The following is a 20,855-nucleotide window of genomic DNA, read 5'->3' on the forward strand; positions in this document are numbered from 1 at the left end:
GACACACTGCAATGGGGTACCCAAAAGAAACCGAACTAATTTTTTTGTGGGCAGAGCTTTTGTAGTACCGCGTTTTGCCGCTATGAGCGCATAGAGCTAACATTCCTGAGTCGATAAGCCGACTACCGTTGCTTCAGAAGGTAAGGACTAGTTTCGGCAGAGTTTATAGTGACAACTGTTTTGTATGATCATCGTTTTTGCAATGGCCCGAACACATGAAAATGTTGAAAAAATTCGTGAAATCATCAAGGAAGATCGACGACGGACCATTGAAGAAATTGTGGAGCTGTCGGGAGTGACTTGGAGCTCAGTTCAGCGAATTTTGACAGAAGATTTGGGAATGAAAATGGTGGCTGCGAAATTCGTGCCACGACTGCTGACTGCTGAACAAAAACAAGGTCGCGTGGAAGCATGCTGTGCTTTGAAAGAAGAGTCCCGAAATGATCAAAACTTTTTTTCAGCGTTTTGCTGATGTTGCTGAGGTGAAGGAAAAAAACGACGGAGGCGCTGTCAAGCATCTCAAAAGACGAATTTAGACAATGTTTTGAAAAATGGAATAAAAGACTAGACAAGTGTATTAGTATAAGTGGAGAGTACTTTGAAGGGGATTGAAGGTTTGTGCTTAAAACTTGAATAAATAAGTTAAAAAAAAATAAGTTCGGTTTCTTTTGGGTACCCCCTCGTATATCTCTCTCAAGCATATCCTAACACTGGAGTACTTACTCATGCATCTGAGCCCTTCTTGAGGAGCCGCCAATTCTGCAGCTGCTCGAGAATTTCCCAGCATTTAAAAAAACCCGAAAGTTCATTACCGTGCTCACAAGAGCCATACATTGGTCTCTATCCTCAGCCAGATCAATCCATACCATCCCATCCTATCTCACTAAGATCCATTTCAATATTGTCCACTCACCTCCGCCTTGGTCGTCCCATTGGCCTCTTTCCTTCAGGCTTTCCCACCAATATCCTATATGCATTCATTGTCTTCCCCATTCGTTCTACATGTCCTGCCCACCTCATCCTCCTTGACTTGATCATTCTAATTATACTTGGAGAAGCGTACAAGTTATGGACCTCCTCATTATGCAGTCTTCTCCAATCTCCTGTCACTTCGTCTCTCGTCGGTCCAAATATTCTACTAACACTGGAGTATGGAAGATACTGTTCAATTAGCCAATGATGTAAACTTGAGGATGTATAGGCCCACTGACTCAATTCAGGGGAATCTTTGTTCTGACGCTAATATTCACTCAAGTAATCATGAAATCCACAATACGAAGGTTCATCAGCATGTTTGCAAGCGGCCACCATGAGTACTCATCCCCAGCTAGCTGAATCCAGTCAATGCCCTCATACCGTACGTATTCAAGAACAATTTTAATATCCTTACGGCTATGCCTACATCTCCGGAGTAGTATCTTCGTTTGTTTTCTGGCTAACATTGTGCAGACATTTCTCATCCCTCGCATCCATGCTACATGTCCTGTCCATCTCAAATTTCATAATTTTAGCAGCATAACAATTATTGAAGAGTACAAAGGACCGAGCTGCTAATCATATAATTATGTTACTTCCTCCTTCTTAGGTTAAACTTGATTTGAAACAGTCAACCGTCCCTTAGACTGAGAGGTCAAGTTCAATAGACATTTAAAACAGAAGGGAATATTCAGCTTTGTAATGAATATTGCTATTATTCTTATAAGCCAATGACGACAGAAAGAGGTCACAAAAACAGGAAACTGTTCCACATGACAGCACTGCACAACAAAGCCTATGATTCAACAAGTGACAAACACTGTAGAGCAGTCTCGCTGAATTTGAAACAGGTCGGAAAATTTGAACGGTTAATTAATACCAATAATAACTACGTACTTTAAGAGTACTATCTGACACAGTGCACAGTGCAGTGGAGTCCTCAAAAAAATGTGTTGCCTGAAGATGACCTGTGTGGTCGAAACATGTAGGGCAAAAACATAGAACGTACATATATTTTTTTTTTCCTTGACACTACAGTCCCAGTGGGCCTACGCCTAGCTCCATGAACTTCTCCGTTCACTTCGGTTTGTCTAGATCTTATACATTCGGTAGGACTCCTTGGGCGGGTGATCAGCTCGTCGCAAGGCCCCTACCTGTAGACAATCATAGGAAAACGCACACAAACATCCATGCCCTGAGTGGGATTTGAACCGACGATCCCTGCTTCCGAGCGAGCGAAGACAGTACATGCCTTAGACCGCTCGGCTACCGTGACCGGCCACGTATGTGTGTGTGTATGTATGTCTATATATATTTCAATAACATTTAAATGTTTTAACGAACATTTCAGTGAATTAAATATGGATCAGTGTCATCTAAATTATACTGATATCGTTGCATTACAGGCGGAAGACTACAAATGCCAAATTACGACACTGGAGGTTACACCAAAGCTGACACTTCTTGTTTTCCTACCAACATGACTGAGGCAAACCTCAGGGACGGGAGCCAAACTAGTTGCACTTGCAAATTCTTAAAGATATGCATGGCAACAGACCTTTGACAAATATACAACATTAGTTAAGATTCCTTTGCAAAATACAAGAGAACAAAAAAGTAGATGCATGAAACCTGTGCCTATATTTAGCTTTCGATCTGATAATAGCAACTAATAAACCACATGAGTTAGAGACGCGAAATTTCGTTTGGAGATGGGTCCTATAAATGCCTACACATTCTGTATTAAATGGTGTGTGCAAGTCAGCTAGAAACACGGTGAATCTTTGAGAAGTCTTCTCACAAGGTAAATAAATGATAATATTGTTAAGTACCGTATTTACGTATGTATAGGCCGCACATTTTTTGCCAAAAATTCAAGAGGAAAACTGGGGTGCGGCTTTTATTCGAAATCACACTTCATTTTAAAAAAATTATATTCATAATTAGTAATACAGGGTGTAATACTCCTGAAATAATATTCCAAGAAAATTATTTTTTCTATAATTTCTGTCTGAAAATTGTGCTGCGGCCTTTACACGCACGCGGCCTATACATGCGTAAATACGGTATTCACGAAATCTATTTGCAAAAGAGAACAGCATTCGGGATACTACGGTGCAAATAGCGCATGTGGAAACTGGTGCATTCCACTATGGATTTACACCTCTCCAATCTTGTTACTAAGGATTACTAAGTTCGCTACAGTGATACCAACACCACTCAATGCGAATTCCGAACGTACAGTTTAAAGGCTACCAAATACAAGTAATTACTTTACCAGAAGCAACGGAGGTCATTCATTGGTGGGGCAACGGAAAGCCCTAGTTTTGTCTTCGCTCCAATGTATCGCGAACAGGCAAATAACGGTCTTACACTACGCAAACACAGAGTACGCTCTCCTGTAAGGTGAAACACGCCATAGAAAAACGTGACACACTTATTTCCATAGAGGGCAGTACACGCATGCGTCATCCTGATTCATGCCGGTATCTGCATCCTGCTGACTCATGGTATGTTACGAAAGCCATGGGGAACAGTCGTTCTTAAGAAGCTAATAGCCGCTTAGCTGGTTAAGAAAAGCCCCGCAGGTTTTGGAACCGGAAGGTTCATTATCGTATTCACAGACTCTGCCATTAGTCGCTATACCAGATCTACTCAATCCAATCCACATCACCAAACTTCATTTTCTAAAAGATTCATTTCAATACTACCGGTATATTCCCATTTACGCCTGGCCTCCCAAGTAGCCCCCTTCACTTCAAGTTTTCCTAGTAATACATTATATGCATTCCTGGTATTTTAATACACGTTGTAACTGGCCAAAGCTGGCCGACCCTGGGCTTGGACGCTTGCAACTGTGTTAAGAGTGGGTAACTTGGTGAGTCAAATATCTCGGGTAATTATTTTAATTAAGGGATTATTTGGATTTGTTGACTGATCCAGAAGAGTGATGATTCTGCCTAGAGGGCCGTATTTATGGCAAAGCATACTATAACGCACCATACAACAAGTCACACTGAGTCAGTTAGGTAATGGAAATTTATTCGTTTCGAAGTCACTAGTTAACGTCCTTGAATTTCAGTTCATGGTACCAGGCAAGAAGACACTATCATATGCAGATATATCTAAAGAGTGCGTGGTTTAAATTAAGTTCACAAACATTAAATAATTTTAAATAAATTTCTGAAGTGACCAAGTAACGTGTCCGTTGCCTTCTGAGGCCGAAATAATGAGCTTCCGGATGCCTTGTGCCCGCGACATATCAGCGGCTCTAACATGAGCCTCCAACGCTAATACAAACCTCTCATTTGCCACTAGCTAATTCCAACGGAGTTACACTAATATTGAAGATCTGCAGTCTCGTTGGTCAGATTTTTTGGGGCTCAAAAACAACGAAAATCGCTTGATTCCAAGGTAATCCCATAGCTGCGAGGAATCAGCTCCGATCCTACTTACACTGGCTAATCCCCCATACACCTGACTTACGAAGACACTAATTCTGTCAAGATTTGTGGCTCCCAGTTTCCAAAAGGGCTCCAGGCTTCACATCCATATACCAGTTGACTGAACAAGGCAATGTAATATTTCTGTATTACCAGTTTATTTCGATCTGTCCTCAAACAACGCAAAATCCAAAAGCTCAAACGATTTATTCCTTTCATTATCACATCAATCAAGCCCTATGGATACATCAAAAAATTAAAATAGGACGGGCTGAACTGGCCTATACTTTTTGGGTCATTATCAGAAGTGTTAAAGCATTGTGAAAAATAGTTCTTGCTTTGCACCTAATAGCGAAATGTCTGCGTAACGATTCTAACCACGAGTCTTCGATGTTACTGAACTCACACACAAAACCTTGACATGAGGCACCGACGTGATGACACTGCTAACGGGATGACCCTTTCTCGTCAGACAGAAGACAAAGGAAAGAGAGCACTGAACATAGTAAAAGAAAGGGGAAAACAGAGAAGTAACGACAGGATGGGGGGGAAGGAAATCAGCTGTATATTCTTTTATATTCCAGCGCAATGGCGACTGAGATTTAGATGTTTACTGCCGCAAAAGTTATTCTAACTACTGCTTAAGGCCGCGCCATAGATCAAGCGGTTAGTTGCTGACTTCCCACCACGGCGGCCCGCGTCTGGTCAAATGGGATTTGTGGTGGACAATGTGGCGCTGGGGCAGGTTTTATCCGAATACTTTGGTTTCCCTTGCCAATCTTCATTCCACCAAATTCTCCATCATCATAATCACCCGGGGCAGGTACAATAGGCCAATCAGTGGCCGACGTGCCGAGTGGACCCAGCTGGACTCCACCCCCCACTACTTCTCATCTGGGGTTGATACAATAGGCCAGAAGTGACTGCAGTACAAGGGACTTAGTCCCAACCCACTAGCAATAAAAAAAATGCCAACTACTGCTTAACTACCAACTAAGCACTAGGCCACGAAGACGCATGGGGGTGTCGATGTATATATCAATGTATCCTTGACCTCGGCACTGGTTGGAGGACAGTGGTCAGCTTCACGGCCTTGTCGCTTTAACCCCGGAGAAAAAGCCCCGGTACCCATTCGACAGGAGGCTGGATGTGCTCCAGAACCAGGTCCTGACGACGTGGAATTGACAAAAGTCTTTCCCCCTACTGGGTCTCGAACTCCGACCCCTCGGCCGTCAAGCCTGTAGCTCAGCGCTGTACTGACAGCGCTACCCCCGGCTCGAGACCTAATTCTAGCTGACGAATTCATTCTGCGACATCCGCCTGACCTAAGACTAAAAAAGGCAAAGAACTGAACTCCGACCTGAATACATGTCCAGAATATTTCCGGAACGAGGGCAGCTATCAGTGTTTTGTTAGGGCCATAATTCCCGTTGAGAATGAACTTGACTGTAATATTAGAGTTGTGATTCGCGTCACAACATGCCGTGAAGCCTGGTACTGGTGCGCGGAAGGCTGCTCAGTACGAACTGGCGCGCACACACGTTCTGCATTTTCTTCAACCGTCAAGTTGGAATTCGCTATCACATCACAATACGTGACAGCACCGTGCCATGTGATGGCAAAGCCCTGGTAAGCAGCCCAATGGCAGACCGAGTTCCGGAGCTATACATAGAGAACGATGTGACCCTGAATTTCCGGGTGAGGAACAAAGCAATGACGACATAATTATACGGCACGCAACAGCACAAGCAACACCGGTAAAGAACTCTGGCTAGTTCCCATATAAACCCAGTTAACAACGGTTTGCTGTAACGGTACATTTCTTGCCTAATCTGGAGTTCAGGTTTCAGACAGATCATTGCCAATTCTCTTATTTCTGCTCCTCATAAAGATTCTGTTCTCTACATTCTTCACACGGTATGTGAAGTCACGGCCATAACACAGTAATAAGATTTAACTGATTAAAACTGTCCATACGAGTCCTTAACGGACGGATAATACAAGAGAATGAAACTTAGCGTAGGCAAGTCATAACAACGAAGAAAGCAGTTTTCTAGGATTTGGCACCGTGTATATGTGGTGTTAACCAACGTTTCGGAAGAACCTATCGCCTCCATCTTCAGGGTAGAAGGAAAAATATAAGAAANGTCATAACAAATTAAACATTTTTCTAGCAACGGATGTGACAGCTCTACATCAGAGGATATCTTTGACGTTCTCTGAACAAAGAGTTGGCAATTCCATCGCTGGTCAATTGTACCTCGACGGCTGTATGTGCGTATACGTTTACTGACATAAAACAAGATGGGACACGTATGCTTGCCAATTCTAGCGCGTTCGTTCTCTTTTAATTATCTAAAAAAAACTGAACACTTACCCGAAAATTGTACTAAAAATAAAATGTTTCACTTTTGTCTATGAACTCGCTCCGATATTAGTTCAAAAGTTAAGCTCCAGATTCCCGTATAAATATGTGTAAGGTCTCTCTGTAATGTATTCGTTATTGTCCTGTATTTAACCAAATTCAATGTGCCGGCAAACTTTACCACACCTCTCCGTCATCAGATTTTGTGATAATCCGTTCAGAAGTTCACTGCTTGTTAAATACGGGCAGACAGACGAACAAACATGGCAAGGATACGAGGTGTACGGTTTATGGTTAGACTTGTTTTCGCAGTTGACACGGCTCTTTTCCCGCACAGACCCGCCGCGGTGGCCGAAAACTTAAGAGCCCGCTTTTACGCACTTGTTACTTTCACATTACACACACAAGCATTTCAGAAGTAATGGCCCTCTGCTTCTAAAGATGCCTCACATCGTGAGGCCGGTTCTAGACACACGCCAAAGCTGCTGTGCTAGAACTGAAGAAATTTCATGATTACTATTTTCTTTAACTTCTTCCAAAGAGTTCGAACTGGGCATAAACGCTTTGCCTTTCAGCATGCCCCATAAATAAAGCAACAAAGATTTAAATCGGGTAACCACGGAGACCGGCCGGTCACGGTAGCCGAGCGGTCTAGGGCATGTACTGTCTTCGATCGCTTGGAAACCGGGATCGTGGGTTCGAATTCCACTCAGAGCATGGATGTTTAGTTTGTGTGTGTGCGTTTTTCTGTGTTTGTGTACGGGTAGAGGCCTTGCGACGAGCTGATCACCCGCCCAAGGAGTCCTATCGAATGTGTAAGAACTAGGAAACCCGGAGAAGTTCATGGAGGTAGGCCTAGGCCCACTGGGGCTGTAGTGACAAGGAAAAAAAAGAAAGAAAGAACCACGGAGACCAGAATTCTCCATTTATGACTTGTTCACCAAAGACTTCCATTAAATGCATCCATACGAAGTCTGCAGAATGTGCCTTTGTGCAATGTTTTTTTTTAACTGTTGGCCGGTCCACGGCTCTGCTCTTCACGTCGGCTGGTGCGCTACTTGCCGCGAGACGCATACGAATTTTGCCGATAAATTATCATGCCTGATGACCAATAAAGTGTGGAATGAAGGGAAGTAATTAACTTATGGACCGCTTGACGGCATTATCTTTCACGGCGAGCAGTGCGGTTCATGCGTGGGAGTTTACGATTTGTCAGCAGCAGGCACCAGTTATCAGCTCCATTAGCAGTTACAGTTAGTGAGCAGTGTGGTACATCATGGTGCGGTATACTGTAAGAGAAATGTGTATTTCTTTATGACATCTATGTGAAATACTTTTACTGAGAAGTTAGATAACACAGGAGCCAGACTTGATCACACATGAAGAAAATCACTCAAACGTCTAGCTCAAGAGACTTCAATGTCAAAGACTAGTGCAAGAAAGGCAAAACAATTGCTGAAGCTTAGACCGTATAAAACANAGTTACAGTTAGTGAGCAGTGTGGTACATCATGGTGCGGTATACTGTAAGAGAAATGTGTATTTCTTTATGACATCTATGTGAAATACGACTCTGCTAGAAATTGTCGGCAAAAATTTCGTAATTAAAGAGCTCGATCCGCAAAATAATCGCTACTGGAGTTTACAGAATCCACATCTAGCCCATGAAGTCCTGCTCCATCCAGTGAAAGCTTTCGCCTGGTGTGCTGTAAGTGCAAGGACTGATGTACCTGTGTTGAACAATTAATTGCGAGAGATACCTGCACGTTGAGGGACAGCATTTTCAACACCTCCTGTTATCTGTGAATTGTAACTACGCCATTCCGAACGTTATCGGCCGTCAGGCACGCTCATTCATCGGCAAAATTCGTATGCGCCTCGCAGCCGGCAGTGCACAGTTCACCGTGAAGCGCAGAGCCGTAGAACAGAACAAAGTAAAATTCCTCCCTGTATTAACTTGCATAAAACGCCCGTGAAACTTTTAATCAGACACTTCACTGATCGAATAAATGTTTACAGACTCAATCTCACAAAACATTCGAAATTTCTTCCGTGGAAACACAGGGACCCAATTCTCCGCGAATTAACTGCACACCAAGCTCCCCCCTCCCCCAACTTTTGAACGGCATTTCCCGAACAGCATGAGGATTTTCTGTGCTCCAATATGTTATTCTGGTCTTTTACGTAACCACTTAAAGTGAACTACGCCTCCTCAGAGTAGAACGAATGTTATGGATCAAGATGTTCTTTGAACAGCAATTCCTTAAACCACCTACGGCAGTGAATTGTTTCGCAAACTGGAGGCAATAAACACGTACGACTGTGCCTCTATAAGACTGTTCACTTTAGCAACTTTTACTGAAGAGTGCTGCACTTTTTACTAGCCTACACGAAAGAACCAAAGGACGTAACGACTTCTTGGTGCTTGCTTCTAATCAAATGTCGACGCGATGAAGTTATTTCCTTCAGTCAGCAGATATCTTTCCGGGATTTATTTTTCTTCAGCCCAGACTCCGTACAACGCGATGTTACGATATTATGAATCACTATTATATATAGTATATGGCATTCTGACAGGACATCGCATGTGAAACTTTGTACGGAATTCCATCCAGGTACAACGTCGTGCAAACTTATCGTGTATGCATAATTTCAGTTCAGCACTATTTCATTTCTGAACGGCTTACTTCGCAACACTACAGCCAACATCTGTATCTCAAGGACAACTAAATAAACAGAGCAGAGCTATCGAGCTAAGCCTGCATGCACTGGGCGAGGCGATTCGGCGGCCAGCAGTGGACAGGTGTGGGTGACCAATTTCTAGCACGCCAATTCAAACATAAACTGGATTCAACTGTAATATGCGCATCTTGAAATACGGTGAACTGTGCCAAAAAGAACAAATATTAGCTAGCAATAATTTTCCTAGAAGTTAAGATTCTCGATAGTCATGAACCAATAAGCAACATTGTATAAGCCTGTTAGAGACGAAGTATTCGAAATAAGCATCACTATTACCTGAGAGTGGAGGCAGCCTCACTTCGAAGCGCTACTAAAATCCCATTTGAAAGAAAATCTGCTTACACCAGCGATTTCTAAGTGCGGACAACAGCCGTATTCACGAATCGTCTTACGCCTTCCAAGACTAGGCCTTCGACTTCAGTCCTAGGTTCCTAAGGTTTTCTAGTATCTCATTTTCCTCGAGGTCAATAATTCAAAATTACTTTTCGTGCAATCTTTCTTCGGACATTCTGCTCAACTATTCTGTCCATCTGCGACAGCGTGAAATCATTCTGACATCTGTGGGGTCATGCCACCCAAATGAGAATACTTAGCATCCTACACTCCTCACACGTTTCATTCACGAACTCGGGGAAGAGGTTTTACAGCGCCAACTGAACAAACCCATACATCTGCAATCACATGAAGGCATCGACTACTGATTAATAAGAGCACATCACTCCTTATTAACGAAAGGAAACAGAAACGCTGCTTTTAGGGAGTACTCCCTCGATCACGGTCACCAGCCTCTGAAAATATACCGTATTTACGCATGTATAGGCCGCGTGCGTGTATAGGCCGCAGCACAATTTTCAGACAGAAATTATAGAAAAAATAATTTTCTTGGAATATTATTTCAGGAGTAGAAATTATTCCGAAATTTGGCAACGTTTAATTTTTTTTAAATGAAGTGTGATTTCGAATATAAGCCGCACCCCAGTTTTCCTCTTGAATTTTTGGCAAAAAAATGTGCGGCCTATACATGCGTATATACGGTACATGCGCGTCTGCTACCTACACTGTCATGAAGCTGGACTGCACTGCTACGTACTGATACAGCCAGAAAACCCTATTACATCCATCACAGCTGTTTTACTGCCACTTACGACTTACTTACGGACTCTCCCTCGTATTTATTATAACATTCCCTACATGTCAGTAAAATCTAACGGGAAGTTAAAGACTATACGTGATTATAACTAGTAATTAACCGGGCAGGAGACTACATAGCAACTTGAATTAATGGCCGCGCCATAGCTCAAGCGGTTAGTCGCTGGCTTCCCACCGCGGCGGCCCGGGTTCGATCCCGGGTCTGATCAAGTGGGATGTGTGGTGGACAAAGTGGCGCTGGGGCCGGTTTCCCCTGCCAATCTTCATTCCACCAATTGCTCCAAAATCACCCTCACCTATCATCTGGGGCTGGTACAATAGGCCAGAAGTGGTCGCAGTACAAGGGACTTAGTCCCATCCCACTAGCAATAAAAGAAACTTGGATTAATAAAATTATTACTACTATAACAGGACCAAACATAATAAAAACAGACAAAACATTACGTTACATGGCTGCTGTGGTTGACAGGGAGATACACTGCTACAAAGACTTACAAATTCCTTTTTGTCGCGCTGCTATGAACGAGTGTTGACGCGACATTTAAGGATTTGCTAATCATATTAACACTGTCGACGCATTCCTAGATCGCTGTTGGAATAATTCAACACCTCGTAAAAATCAGGCCACATAGCAGAGGCTGGGGACATACACCCTCATGCTCACAAGGACTGTGATGATAACCTGGGTCATTCTGCAGAAGAGCTTTCATTTCATATGTAGGACACGTACGGAGCTAAAATCAATGTATAATTAAATAATACACTTAATATAATCATTTCTAACTTAAAAAAAATTAAGAAGTTCGTATCAAAAACAATGAAGTCAATACGCTGATCTAGCCCAACGAAAAAAGCAGTGTTTACGCTGAGAATGTTCAAGAATAGTGTTCAGAACATTTGGTCGAAAAGCAGCGGAATAACAGGGCGTGAGAAAACTGCATGCTGAAGAACTTCTGAACCTGTACTCTTCAAACATCATTTTCATGGTCAAATCAGAGGAAATGGGCGGGGCATGTAGGAGGCAGAGGACAGACGAGAAATGCGTACAAAATTTAAGTTGGAAACCCTGAAGGAAAGAACCACTTGGGAGATCTAGGTGTAGATGGGAGCAATATTAAGGTAAAGCTATCCCTGTAATAAGCCGCGGAGGACCACAGGATTATGACATGTCGAGGCTCCTACATTTACTAGACAACACGCTCAGAGATGGCGGTGAGGTCAGCCTTACGCGCTGGCCGCCTTTTACCCACAGCAAAAATCCAAGTACTCATTTCTGTTAGTGAACGAGCCGACCCTAGGGCTAGTGCTGCTGGAAAGATTAAGTCAACAGAAAAATCCTATGACCTCATAGGGAATCGAACCCACGACCTTGTATTAAAACAAAACTTACAGAGGTTATGACGCTCCGGTCTGGTTTAGAGAGTTTCCGTATACGAATCAGCAGCAGGTTCTTGTGAACAATGAAATGAACCTTCGAGTCCATAAACGGTGAGAAGTTTCCTACGTAGCTGAGCGACTATTAGATTCTCAAATGGAGCCTCTCAGCTTCAGGGATTTAGTATTTTACTGTTTGAACTACCTAACAGGCCGCATAATCCGTGACCACAGAAAGCGAAACTAGAATCACAAACAGTTCGATTTCTCATGCACACAAAAAATTAAAATCAAGCAGCCGTCAGTCCCGAGTTGGCCTACAGAGCCTGGAGAAGAGTAATACATAAAAGGAACGAAGTCTGTTCTGGACGCAGAATTTACAACCTGAACTATATAAATACGTTTTACTGCTTCAGGCCGTCAAATATGACGGCCTCAAGGAAAGGCACATATCTTCTGGTACGATTTGTACGTTTTTGTAAAGTGTACGGTCTTTTGGGTTGCAATGCTGCGTGGTTCGGAGAAATACCCATGTTTCGGAGGAACATACCGCCTCCATTTTCAAGGCCTTAGAGTAACCTAAGCAAGAAACCAGGAAAAATAAGCTTTAAGGTTAGGTCACTTACAATATAAAGACACTCTTAAGCCACTGCCGTGAGATTATAAAATCCAACATTACGTTTCTAGTTCTGGTTACAACATACACGTAAATACGAGGGCTATTCGGAAAGTAACCTACGATAAGCTGTTAGCAAAACAAGCAATGAAAAAAAAAATATTACATACAAAAATACGTACATACTTGGGCTACTTCTCAACACTGCGCCGAAAATGAAGCACTTGTATCGGGAAGGAAGTTTTGGTATGCATGTGTCAAAGAGGTGAAAGCCTGAGCAACTACACGGTCTCTTCTCAACTCTCTCTTCGTGTGCAAATCCTCTCCGCCCCCAAAATAACTGACGGAACATCAAACCAGAATTATATAAATAAGTAGAAGCAAAAAGTAGTTCTGGAAGGAACTTACAGTGCGTCTACATTCATTCAAAAGCTTCAATCTACATAGTAAAGTAAAGTAAAAAGTAAAGGTATCCGTGTAACAGGCCGTGGAGGCCTATAGGCTTGTGAGATGTTAAGGTTCCCGCATTTTCTAGACAATGGGCTCAGAGATGGCGGTAAGGTCGTCAGCCTTACGCGCCAACCGGACCTTTAATCCCAAGAATATTCCTGGTACTCATTTCTGTTAGAGACTGAGTCGACCCCAGGGCCATAGTGCGGCTGGAAGGATTAGGTTTCCGAAAAACGTACTGCCACCATCTTCAGCAGGCGGCCGGCAAGAAAAGTTTCTTACATAATTTTCTAATAGTCTATCCAATCCACTTTCACAGTCTCTTGCGAATTTCATGTTTCTACTCTGACCCAGGATATCAGAAGTTGGCTGAAACATCGATTCGGTCAGAAGTGATTTAAAAATCTGATGCTGTATTGGCACGTTGTTTCTGACGGGTGTATAAAACATACTCGTATTTCTGGGCACATCGTTTGTATGCTTGAAACTGCTCAGAACATTTTCTTCTTCCATTTACTAAACATCATTAAGAATAGCACAAAATTCTCTTCGCCTCCGCTTCTGTACTAAGATCCCAGCTTACGATTACTTGCGAGAGAGGATCAGCTTTGAAATAAATTCACCGTTCACCTGAGACAGCTCGGAAATGAGCATTGTACGTTCTTCGGACGGGACTACACGAAATGCATCCAAGAGTTCGCCTGTCCGTCGGTCCTCATGCTGAAACTCGAGAACCGCTGGGCGTATTTTGGTGAACTTCGATATATGAGGTCTTTACGAAAAGTTGTAGGGTCACTTCAGTTTTCTTAACGATCGACAGCTGAGACAGATTTTGGCGACCTCGGATATTAAAGAGTTCCTTACGAAGTGTCACGTCATTTCGGTTTTCCCAAAGATCAATATGGTAGACACACATCATTTTCATAAAGGAGTACCACTACGCAAAGAATGCGTTTAAACTTGGTGTACTCCTGCGCACACTTCAACTTGACAATCTTGCTTCTTCCGTGCAAACCTGCACATTAGGAGAGCCACCATGAATCACTTGCGTCAGAACTCAAATCACCTTGAGGTGAACATGTTACAAAGTCCCAACACTATATAAAATGTGACACGTCACTCCAGATAACAGGTCCAACAAAGTACGAACCGTTATCTTGAGCCGTACAGCTGTGGTTTTATCAGCAGTATACGGTACTGTGCGGAAAGGTCAACGGACAGAACAGGGCAGCACGTACCATTTACCCAGAGTTCCAGAGTATCCTGTAATACTGTTCGGACTAATTTCCATAATACTCATCCACAACTCTTTTCGCATCATTAACAACGCCGTCTCAGAACAGATGGCAGCAAGCAGCCGATGTTTCCTGAAGGTATTATCTTGGAGGTGGCGTGAACTGGATTCAGCGGACTCAGGATACGGTTTAATGGTAGGCTTTTAGGAACATGACGATTAACTTTCTGGTTCTCAAAATCCTACCATATATATATATGTGTTTGCACGTTTCTGTATCGGATGTGCCTCAATTACATAAATCCCTTTCGATATTTCATGTTTCTTGCAGAGGCTGTACAGGGTGTTACTGCCTACCATGAGGCTGAAGTAATTCGGCGCATCATGGGAATACGCAGGTTACTGTAAATTTGGCATTCCAAATTGGGTTATTACAAACCTTCGTCTGTAATTTAAGCAGTACCTCACCCGGGCAGTGTTTTATGCTGCAGTCTTGTTAAAGAGCAGATTTGTATTTCACACGTGTTACGCGTCTTTCTTCTACTCACGTTACAACTCAGCAGTAACCGATAACAGCAGTTTGTGGGTGGACTGCCTGTAGAAAAAACACCGGCTGTATCTCAATAGACAAACCCTGAGGTCAGTGCTTTTCAGAATCGTGTGTCTTTAGTTCATTCATGCCTGTTTCCGGCATAATCAAAACTGCACATTTAAACACACCTCACAGTCATCATCATCATTAGTAATCTGTCAAGACGACAGGTCCACAGCCTCTTCCAAAACAATTCCTCCACTTAATGCGATCTAGAGCTTATTTGTGTGTGTGTGTGTGTATATATATATATATATATATATATATATATATATATATTNCGTCTTCTTGTCACTTCTATCCGCCCCTCTATCTTTCCTTCAATAACTTCTTTTAGAAGGCAGTTTCTGCGTAAAACATGACCCATCCAATTAGCCTTCCGTTTTCTTATTTCGTGTAGGATATTCCTCTGCTCACTGACTCTAATTAACACTTCTTCATTTCTCATATAATCGGTCCACCTGATCTTCTCCATCCTTCTCCACCACCACATTTCAAAACTTTCCAGATGTTTCTGATCTACTGCCCTAAGTGTCCATGTTTCAGCCCCATACAGAGCTATGCTCCAAATGTAACATTTCACTAGTTTCTTACTCAAATTTAAGTCCAACCTCACAGTATAGAACTGTCTAACAGGGCACGGTGGGAAAGCTCGCTTTTGACTGCTCCAAGTTATGTCCAGTAGAATCACTGGCAAATGAGGCTGACACATGGCTGTTGGAGATTCGGAGACACCTATGACGTCTGTTATTCCCTTCAGTCAATACCGCATGGGCATAGAGTAAGCCCCTATCCATACTTACGCATTCAGTCTATATATGACGCAAGCAACACTTCAGTCTGCTTTGCTATCTGCAATGAAACGAGCTATCTCTTTGTCGTTTGCAATGTACTCGTACGCTATGTGCTCAAAGGAGACAAGGAGGAAGAAAAGTGGGAAAGCGGAACTACATAAATAAAGAGAAAGAGGAAATGTTAAGAGAGAATATAGGGGAAAAAAAAGAAAGGAAATCGAAGGGCGTTAAACCAACAAGCGTGCCTTGTCCTATATAACAAATGTGACGGATATGACGATTCATTTACAGACGCAGCCAAATAAAATACACTGTATTTTATATTACAACGAACGTAAAACATAAATAAGCGGTCAGACGAAACGGTGATAACACCATCCATTGTTCTCAACACACGCATCAATCCTCCTGGCCATTTTCTGAGAGATACCATGAACAACTTCCGCAGTGATGCTGCCGATGGCATTTTCGTGTTCCCTTTTCATCTGTACGCTCATGGCTTGTTCTGTAGACGCATATTTCACGGGGGAAATCGGCGGATGTGAAGTTAAGGAATTTGGTTGGCCATAATCTCTTCGATCCTATCCCTGAAAAATTCCTTCAAAACTGTATATTGTTCTGGAAGCTCGACCCGGAGAGCCTAGTCTCTTTTCGTAAAGTTCCAGTATGGAACACAACTATGTATGTACAGACTACCGTGCCTCAGTGCTGACATATATTTTTCCCCCAAAAAATAATGACCCCACAATTCTGATATGTAACACTGCGCAACAGAGGCCCATCTCCCTCGAGGGCATTTCCTGAAATTGTGGGGACTTGCTGTCGCTCAAAAACCACTAATCTGAAAATTCATGTACCCGCTAAACTGGGTCCAGGCTCCTTGCCTGAAGAACATGCGACCCAGAATCTGAATCCCTCTGCGCAATAGCATTAACTCTTAACTTGTACTCTTCTCCAAGTATAATCAGAGCGATCAAGTCAAGGAGGAAGAGATGGGCAGGTCGTGTAGCACGAATGGGGTGAGGAGAAAAGCATACAAGATATTTGTGGGAAAGACGGAAGGACGACCAAGACGTAGGTGGGTCGAGAGTATAAAAATGGAGCTTGGAGAGAAAGGAAGGGATGGTATGGACTGGATACATATGGCTCAAGATAGGGAGAAATGGAGGGCTCTTGTGAACACGATAATGAACCTTCAGGTTCCATAAAATTTTGGGAAGTTGTTGAGTAGCTGCACAACTGGCAGATTCTGAATAAGGGCTCAGCTACATCAGTCAGTGAGTGAGTGAGTGCGCATTAACTCTTATTTCTGTTATGAGACTAAAGCACATGAACAGTGCGTATCTTATGCGGTAAGGATACAGCTTCAGACGTTCGCCTAATCTCAAAAACTTGTTAAAGACTGGACATGTCCTCTATTAGGTATTGTTTTAAATGGATCACCCTGTACATTTCAAGATGCAACTAAAAAGCATGCCTATTTCCTTTCATACAATACCGTCTACAATGTGTTGATCGCACAGCTGTGACAGCATGGAAACCCTGTAACAGCCCTGTAAACCGTTGTGGCGTAAGTTTAATGAAATAAACTGAAATGGGATGTGCCAGTCAGTGTCAAGCCATGCAGTCATAAAGTAATTGGGGTTTACGGTACTTATTTTTGAATGCAAGATTAACGTAACATATATATCAGCAGTGTGGCAATAAAGGTCACTGCACCAACGAACTCCTTTAAATTCTCTACATGAAAGCCAATACGGCGGCACAATTCTATGTGACTAACAACAACTTGACAATTGCGTGCAAGTCGCATATTTACTGTTCGGTATGATAATGACGAATGATGAGCTAGTTCATACCAGTATGTTTGAAAGACTGCATCAAAATTTGTATGTAACATATATCCTTTGATTAAAACAACAAACTTGGCAATAGAGCGAATTAAACGACGAACTACCTGCATATACTGAAATGTTAGATTTTCTAAAATTCTTTATAAATTACATGTCGCCAAACATTACACATATTTAGTTTATTTATTCTCTTCTCCGCGTCGTCCAGACGGGTTCTGTGGCCCACCGAGCCTCCTATCGAATGGGTACCTGGGGCTCTTTCCAGGGGGGGGGGTTAAAGCGGCCGGACGTGAAGCTGACCACTCGTCTCTCCATTAATGCTGAGGTCAAGAATACGTGGATCTATAAATCCACTCCCTTGTACGCCTTCGTGGCGTAGTGATTAATTAGTTACGCACAGGGACAAATTCACCCTTTAAATTCAACACATTCAAATCAAATTAGGCTTAAGATTTCCTACAAGAACCAGAACTTGTGTTTTACTCTGAAGCTGGTTAGAAGTAATTTCTGAATTGGAAGTTGTTACTCAAAATAATTCTGTCCTGTAATCTCACTGCAATATTGCCAGGTCTATGAACTTTCTGCCAGGAACTCGTACAAGCAGCTGCCACAGTTACCTTGAGCCCTTGCCCCGTCCACTTACTGAAAAGTTCGCCATAAACTAAACGCACACTGCATTTTAGTCAACTGCTTCAGTCACGCTACCTGGCAGGAGGGGACGAGGGAAACAAATTTGATTTATTGCTTCTGCCAACAACGTGATAAACCAAAATCCTGTTCTCATTGGTTTAGCCACTGAACCGCAAAGGAAGCTGTAAAATTGAGTGCGTACTCGTTCTTAGTATCTGGTAATTTTGTGGGAACTATTTGCATATTTGTCTTTCAGTGGAAGTTTCACCTCCATACCAAGACACTACTGCCTGAAAAAATTTGAACAGCACATGAAGTTTTGTTGTATTTCTCCGTCTCAAACTCCTTCTCGAAAAGTTGTCACAGCTAGTCAACAAATTACCAGCTTTTATGAAACCTGAAGCTTCATTACGAAGTTCAAAGGAGTACAACTGTTATATCTTCCTATAAAAATGTTAATAATTAACAATTCGTTTCAGATACGATCTACAGTCGCATTAATGTCCATCCATGGCCGGCACTCTCTGCTGAGCACGCACTAGCCCCTCGACTGCAAACATTTTCACAGGAACCTGTTCATAACGCAGCTCCTGACGCTTCCTTGCAAAACATTTTTATTCACTGAAAGTGGCCATTAAAAAAAAAACTTTGGTTGTTATGGCTGTCAAATTAATTTCGCAACTTCTCAGACATGGTGTATTCTAGCGTCTGCCAGAAATTCACACAGCAAATCGCCATCTGAGAAGGTTATGATCCTGAAAAACACCATGGCTGCCTAGACGAAAGCCTGATAGGAAACTGCGGTGCCAGTAAGCGATGCCGCCTGCAAATTCGCATCTCTCGGGGGGAGGGCTGGGGACCAAGGTATCCTTCCGCGTGTATACAAACTGCAACAAGTGAATACGTGAAACCAATTGCCGCAGTTGACAAAACTGGACAGAAATGAAACTGTGATCAGCTCTTGACAACGCTGAGCAGATGGCAAAGTAAGTTCACCCAACTTTTGTACTGTCGGCCAGGATTCTCGACAGGCCGCGACAGCTTCCTTTATAGCTGGATTTTTAACAACTGCTTACATCTGTGCTCATTACCAACCTGTGATTTTGGGTACGGCTATGGAAGTGTCAAGTGCGTACTGCCTACGGTGCCTTCGTCCGTCAGACTACGACACTACATATGAACGAATTTTCAATTACTTCGTTGACGATCTTGCTTATTTGTCTCTAACGTCAATTCTGATCCATAATGGGCAACATGGTCTATCACGTTACATGAAGCTTTAAACGCAACCATATATATCTAAACACATGCAGACAACAGTGGACGCGCGGTCTAAGGCATCAATTGTCTTCGCTCGCTGGAACGCTGGGATAGTGGGTTCGAACCCCACTCAGGGCGTGTATGTCTGTGTGCGTTTATTCTGTGTTTAGGTAGCGGCCTTCCGACGGCCTGATCCCCCGCCCAAGGTCCAACAAAGGGCCATAGATCTAAATATACACGGGACCGACAAATGTATATCCGCATAAAGGCCAAACACACTATGGCGTAAATGTTCAGCCACGAGTGCAAGTCCAGATGGCTCACTCCACTATAATAATCGTAAACTTAGAAATTATGTGTTTAAGAGAATGCATGTACAAAAAAAAAATGGGAGACAGCCGCGTTTTGCTGTCCTAAAAAAGGGACACTTTTTTATCAACTCAAATACTCCAGCTTGGCATAAATTATATTGGTCAGCTCCAGTGGCAACATACGAGTAGACCGAAGTACAACTGAACTCAGGGCTACGTTACCTACGTGCTCTCCTTTCTACTGTACGCCTAATTAGCTAATGAATGCTAATCAACCAAAGGGCATGTCGAAGGGTGGGGAGTTCATGAGGGCGTCTGAGGTCAAATTATTCCATTCAGAGCAAACTACCCCGATGTTCGCACAAAGGAACCGGTAACACTCACCCAGCTGGAATAATGTGGATTATGCATGACTCAACTTACAGCATTCTTACCAGTTTAGAAAAAATGCATGGTGTAGCTCCGTGAAGGAACATTTAACTAAACACTCCCGACAAATGTAATGAGCGTCAACGCATGTGGCCTTAAAACATTCGGGATTTCGTGCGAAATGCCTGAGTAAATGCGAGGTAAATATCGGAAGAGTTTGGCTGCATGCTGATTTTACTAATTCATTAGAAGACTGCGAAAGTAAGTGCACAAGTAAAACGATGTGTGGGTGGAAGGTTAACTCATTATCAGCAGAACTCCATGGACTTGTAGGGTTCGCCAAGAACTACGTTCGTCACTAAACAGAAAACAATTAATGCAAACAAGAACTGCTTTGTGAACATAATTTTTGGAATACGTCGCGAACACAACTTTTGGTGTGTCAGGGATGAATGTGCAATTAAATTCAAATTTTCCTATATTCAATTATGCATAGATGACAATTTTCGACTGAATGTTTGTAAAACTGGTGATCTACACCAAAAATCTGAGAATAAGAAATAAAGAATGAATCTATATTATGTGAGGCTTGAGGTTTTCAGTGCGGTGACTATGAATATTACTCTCGTCTGGAATGTGACGTTGTACACTCTGGAACATTTTTATTAATGTTTCTGAAAAAAACTTTCTGTCTCCATC

The 20,855-nt window shown here is 42.7% G+C and overlaps 1 protein-coding gene across 3 annotated transcripts in view; it reads right to left on the minus strand.

The window, feature by feature from the left end:
* LOC111866324 (serine/threonine-protein kinase tricorner) overlaps nt 1-20,855 on the minus strand; it is a 175,680-nt gene that overhangs the window by 59,150 nt on the left and 95,675 nt on the right. Inside the window, exon 1 of one of the 3 annotated variants that reach the window (XM_033752202.1) lies at nt 3,254-3,305. The exons of the other annotated variants lie outside the window; for them this stretch is intronic. Coding sequence (XP_033608093.1) covers nt 3,254-3,272 — 19 coding nt within the window. The 5' untranslated portion in view covers nt 3,273-3,305. Of the gene's footprint in view, nt 1-3,253; nt 3,306-20,855 lie in introns of those variants that run through there. 3 annotated transcript variants of the gene reach the window in all.

The sequence above is a fragment of the Cryptotermes secundus genome, unplaced genomic scaffold (assembly GCF_002891405.2).
Source record: "Cryptotermes secundus unplaced genomic scaffold, Csec_1.0 scaffold40, whole genome shotgun sequence".
Taxonomy (NCBI): domain Eukaryota; kingdom Metazoa; phylum Arthropoda; class Insecta; order Blattodea; family Kalotermitidae; genus Cryptotermes; species Cryptotermes secundus.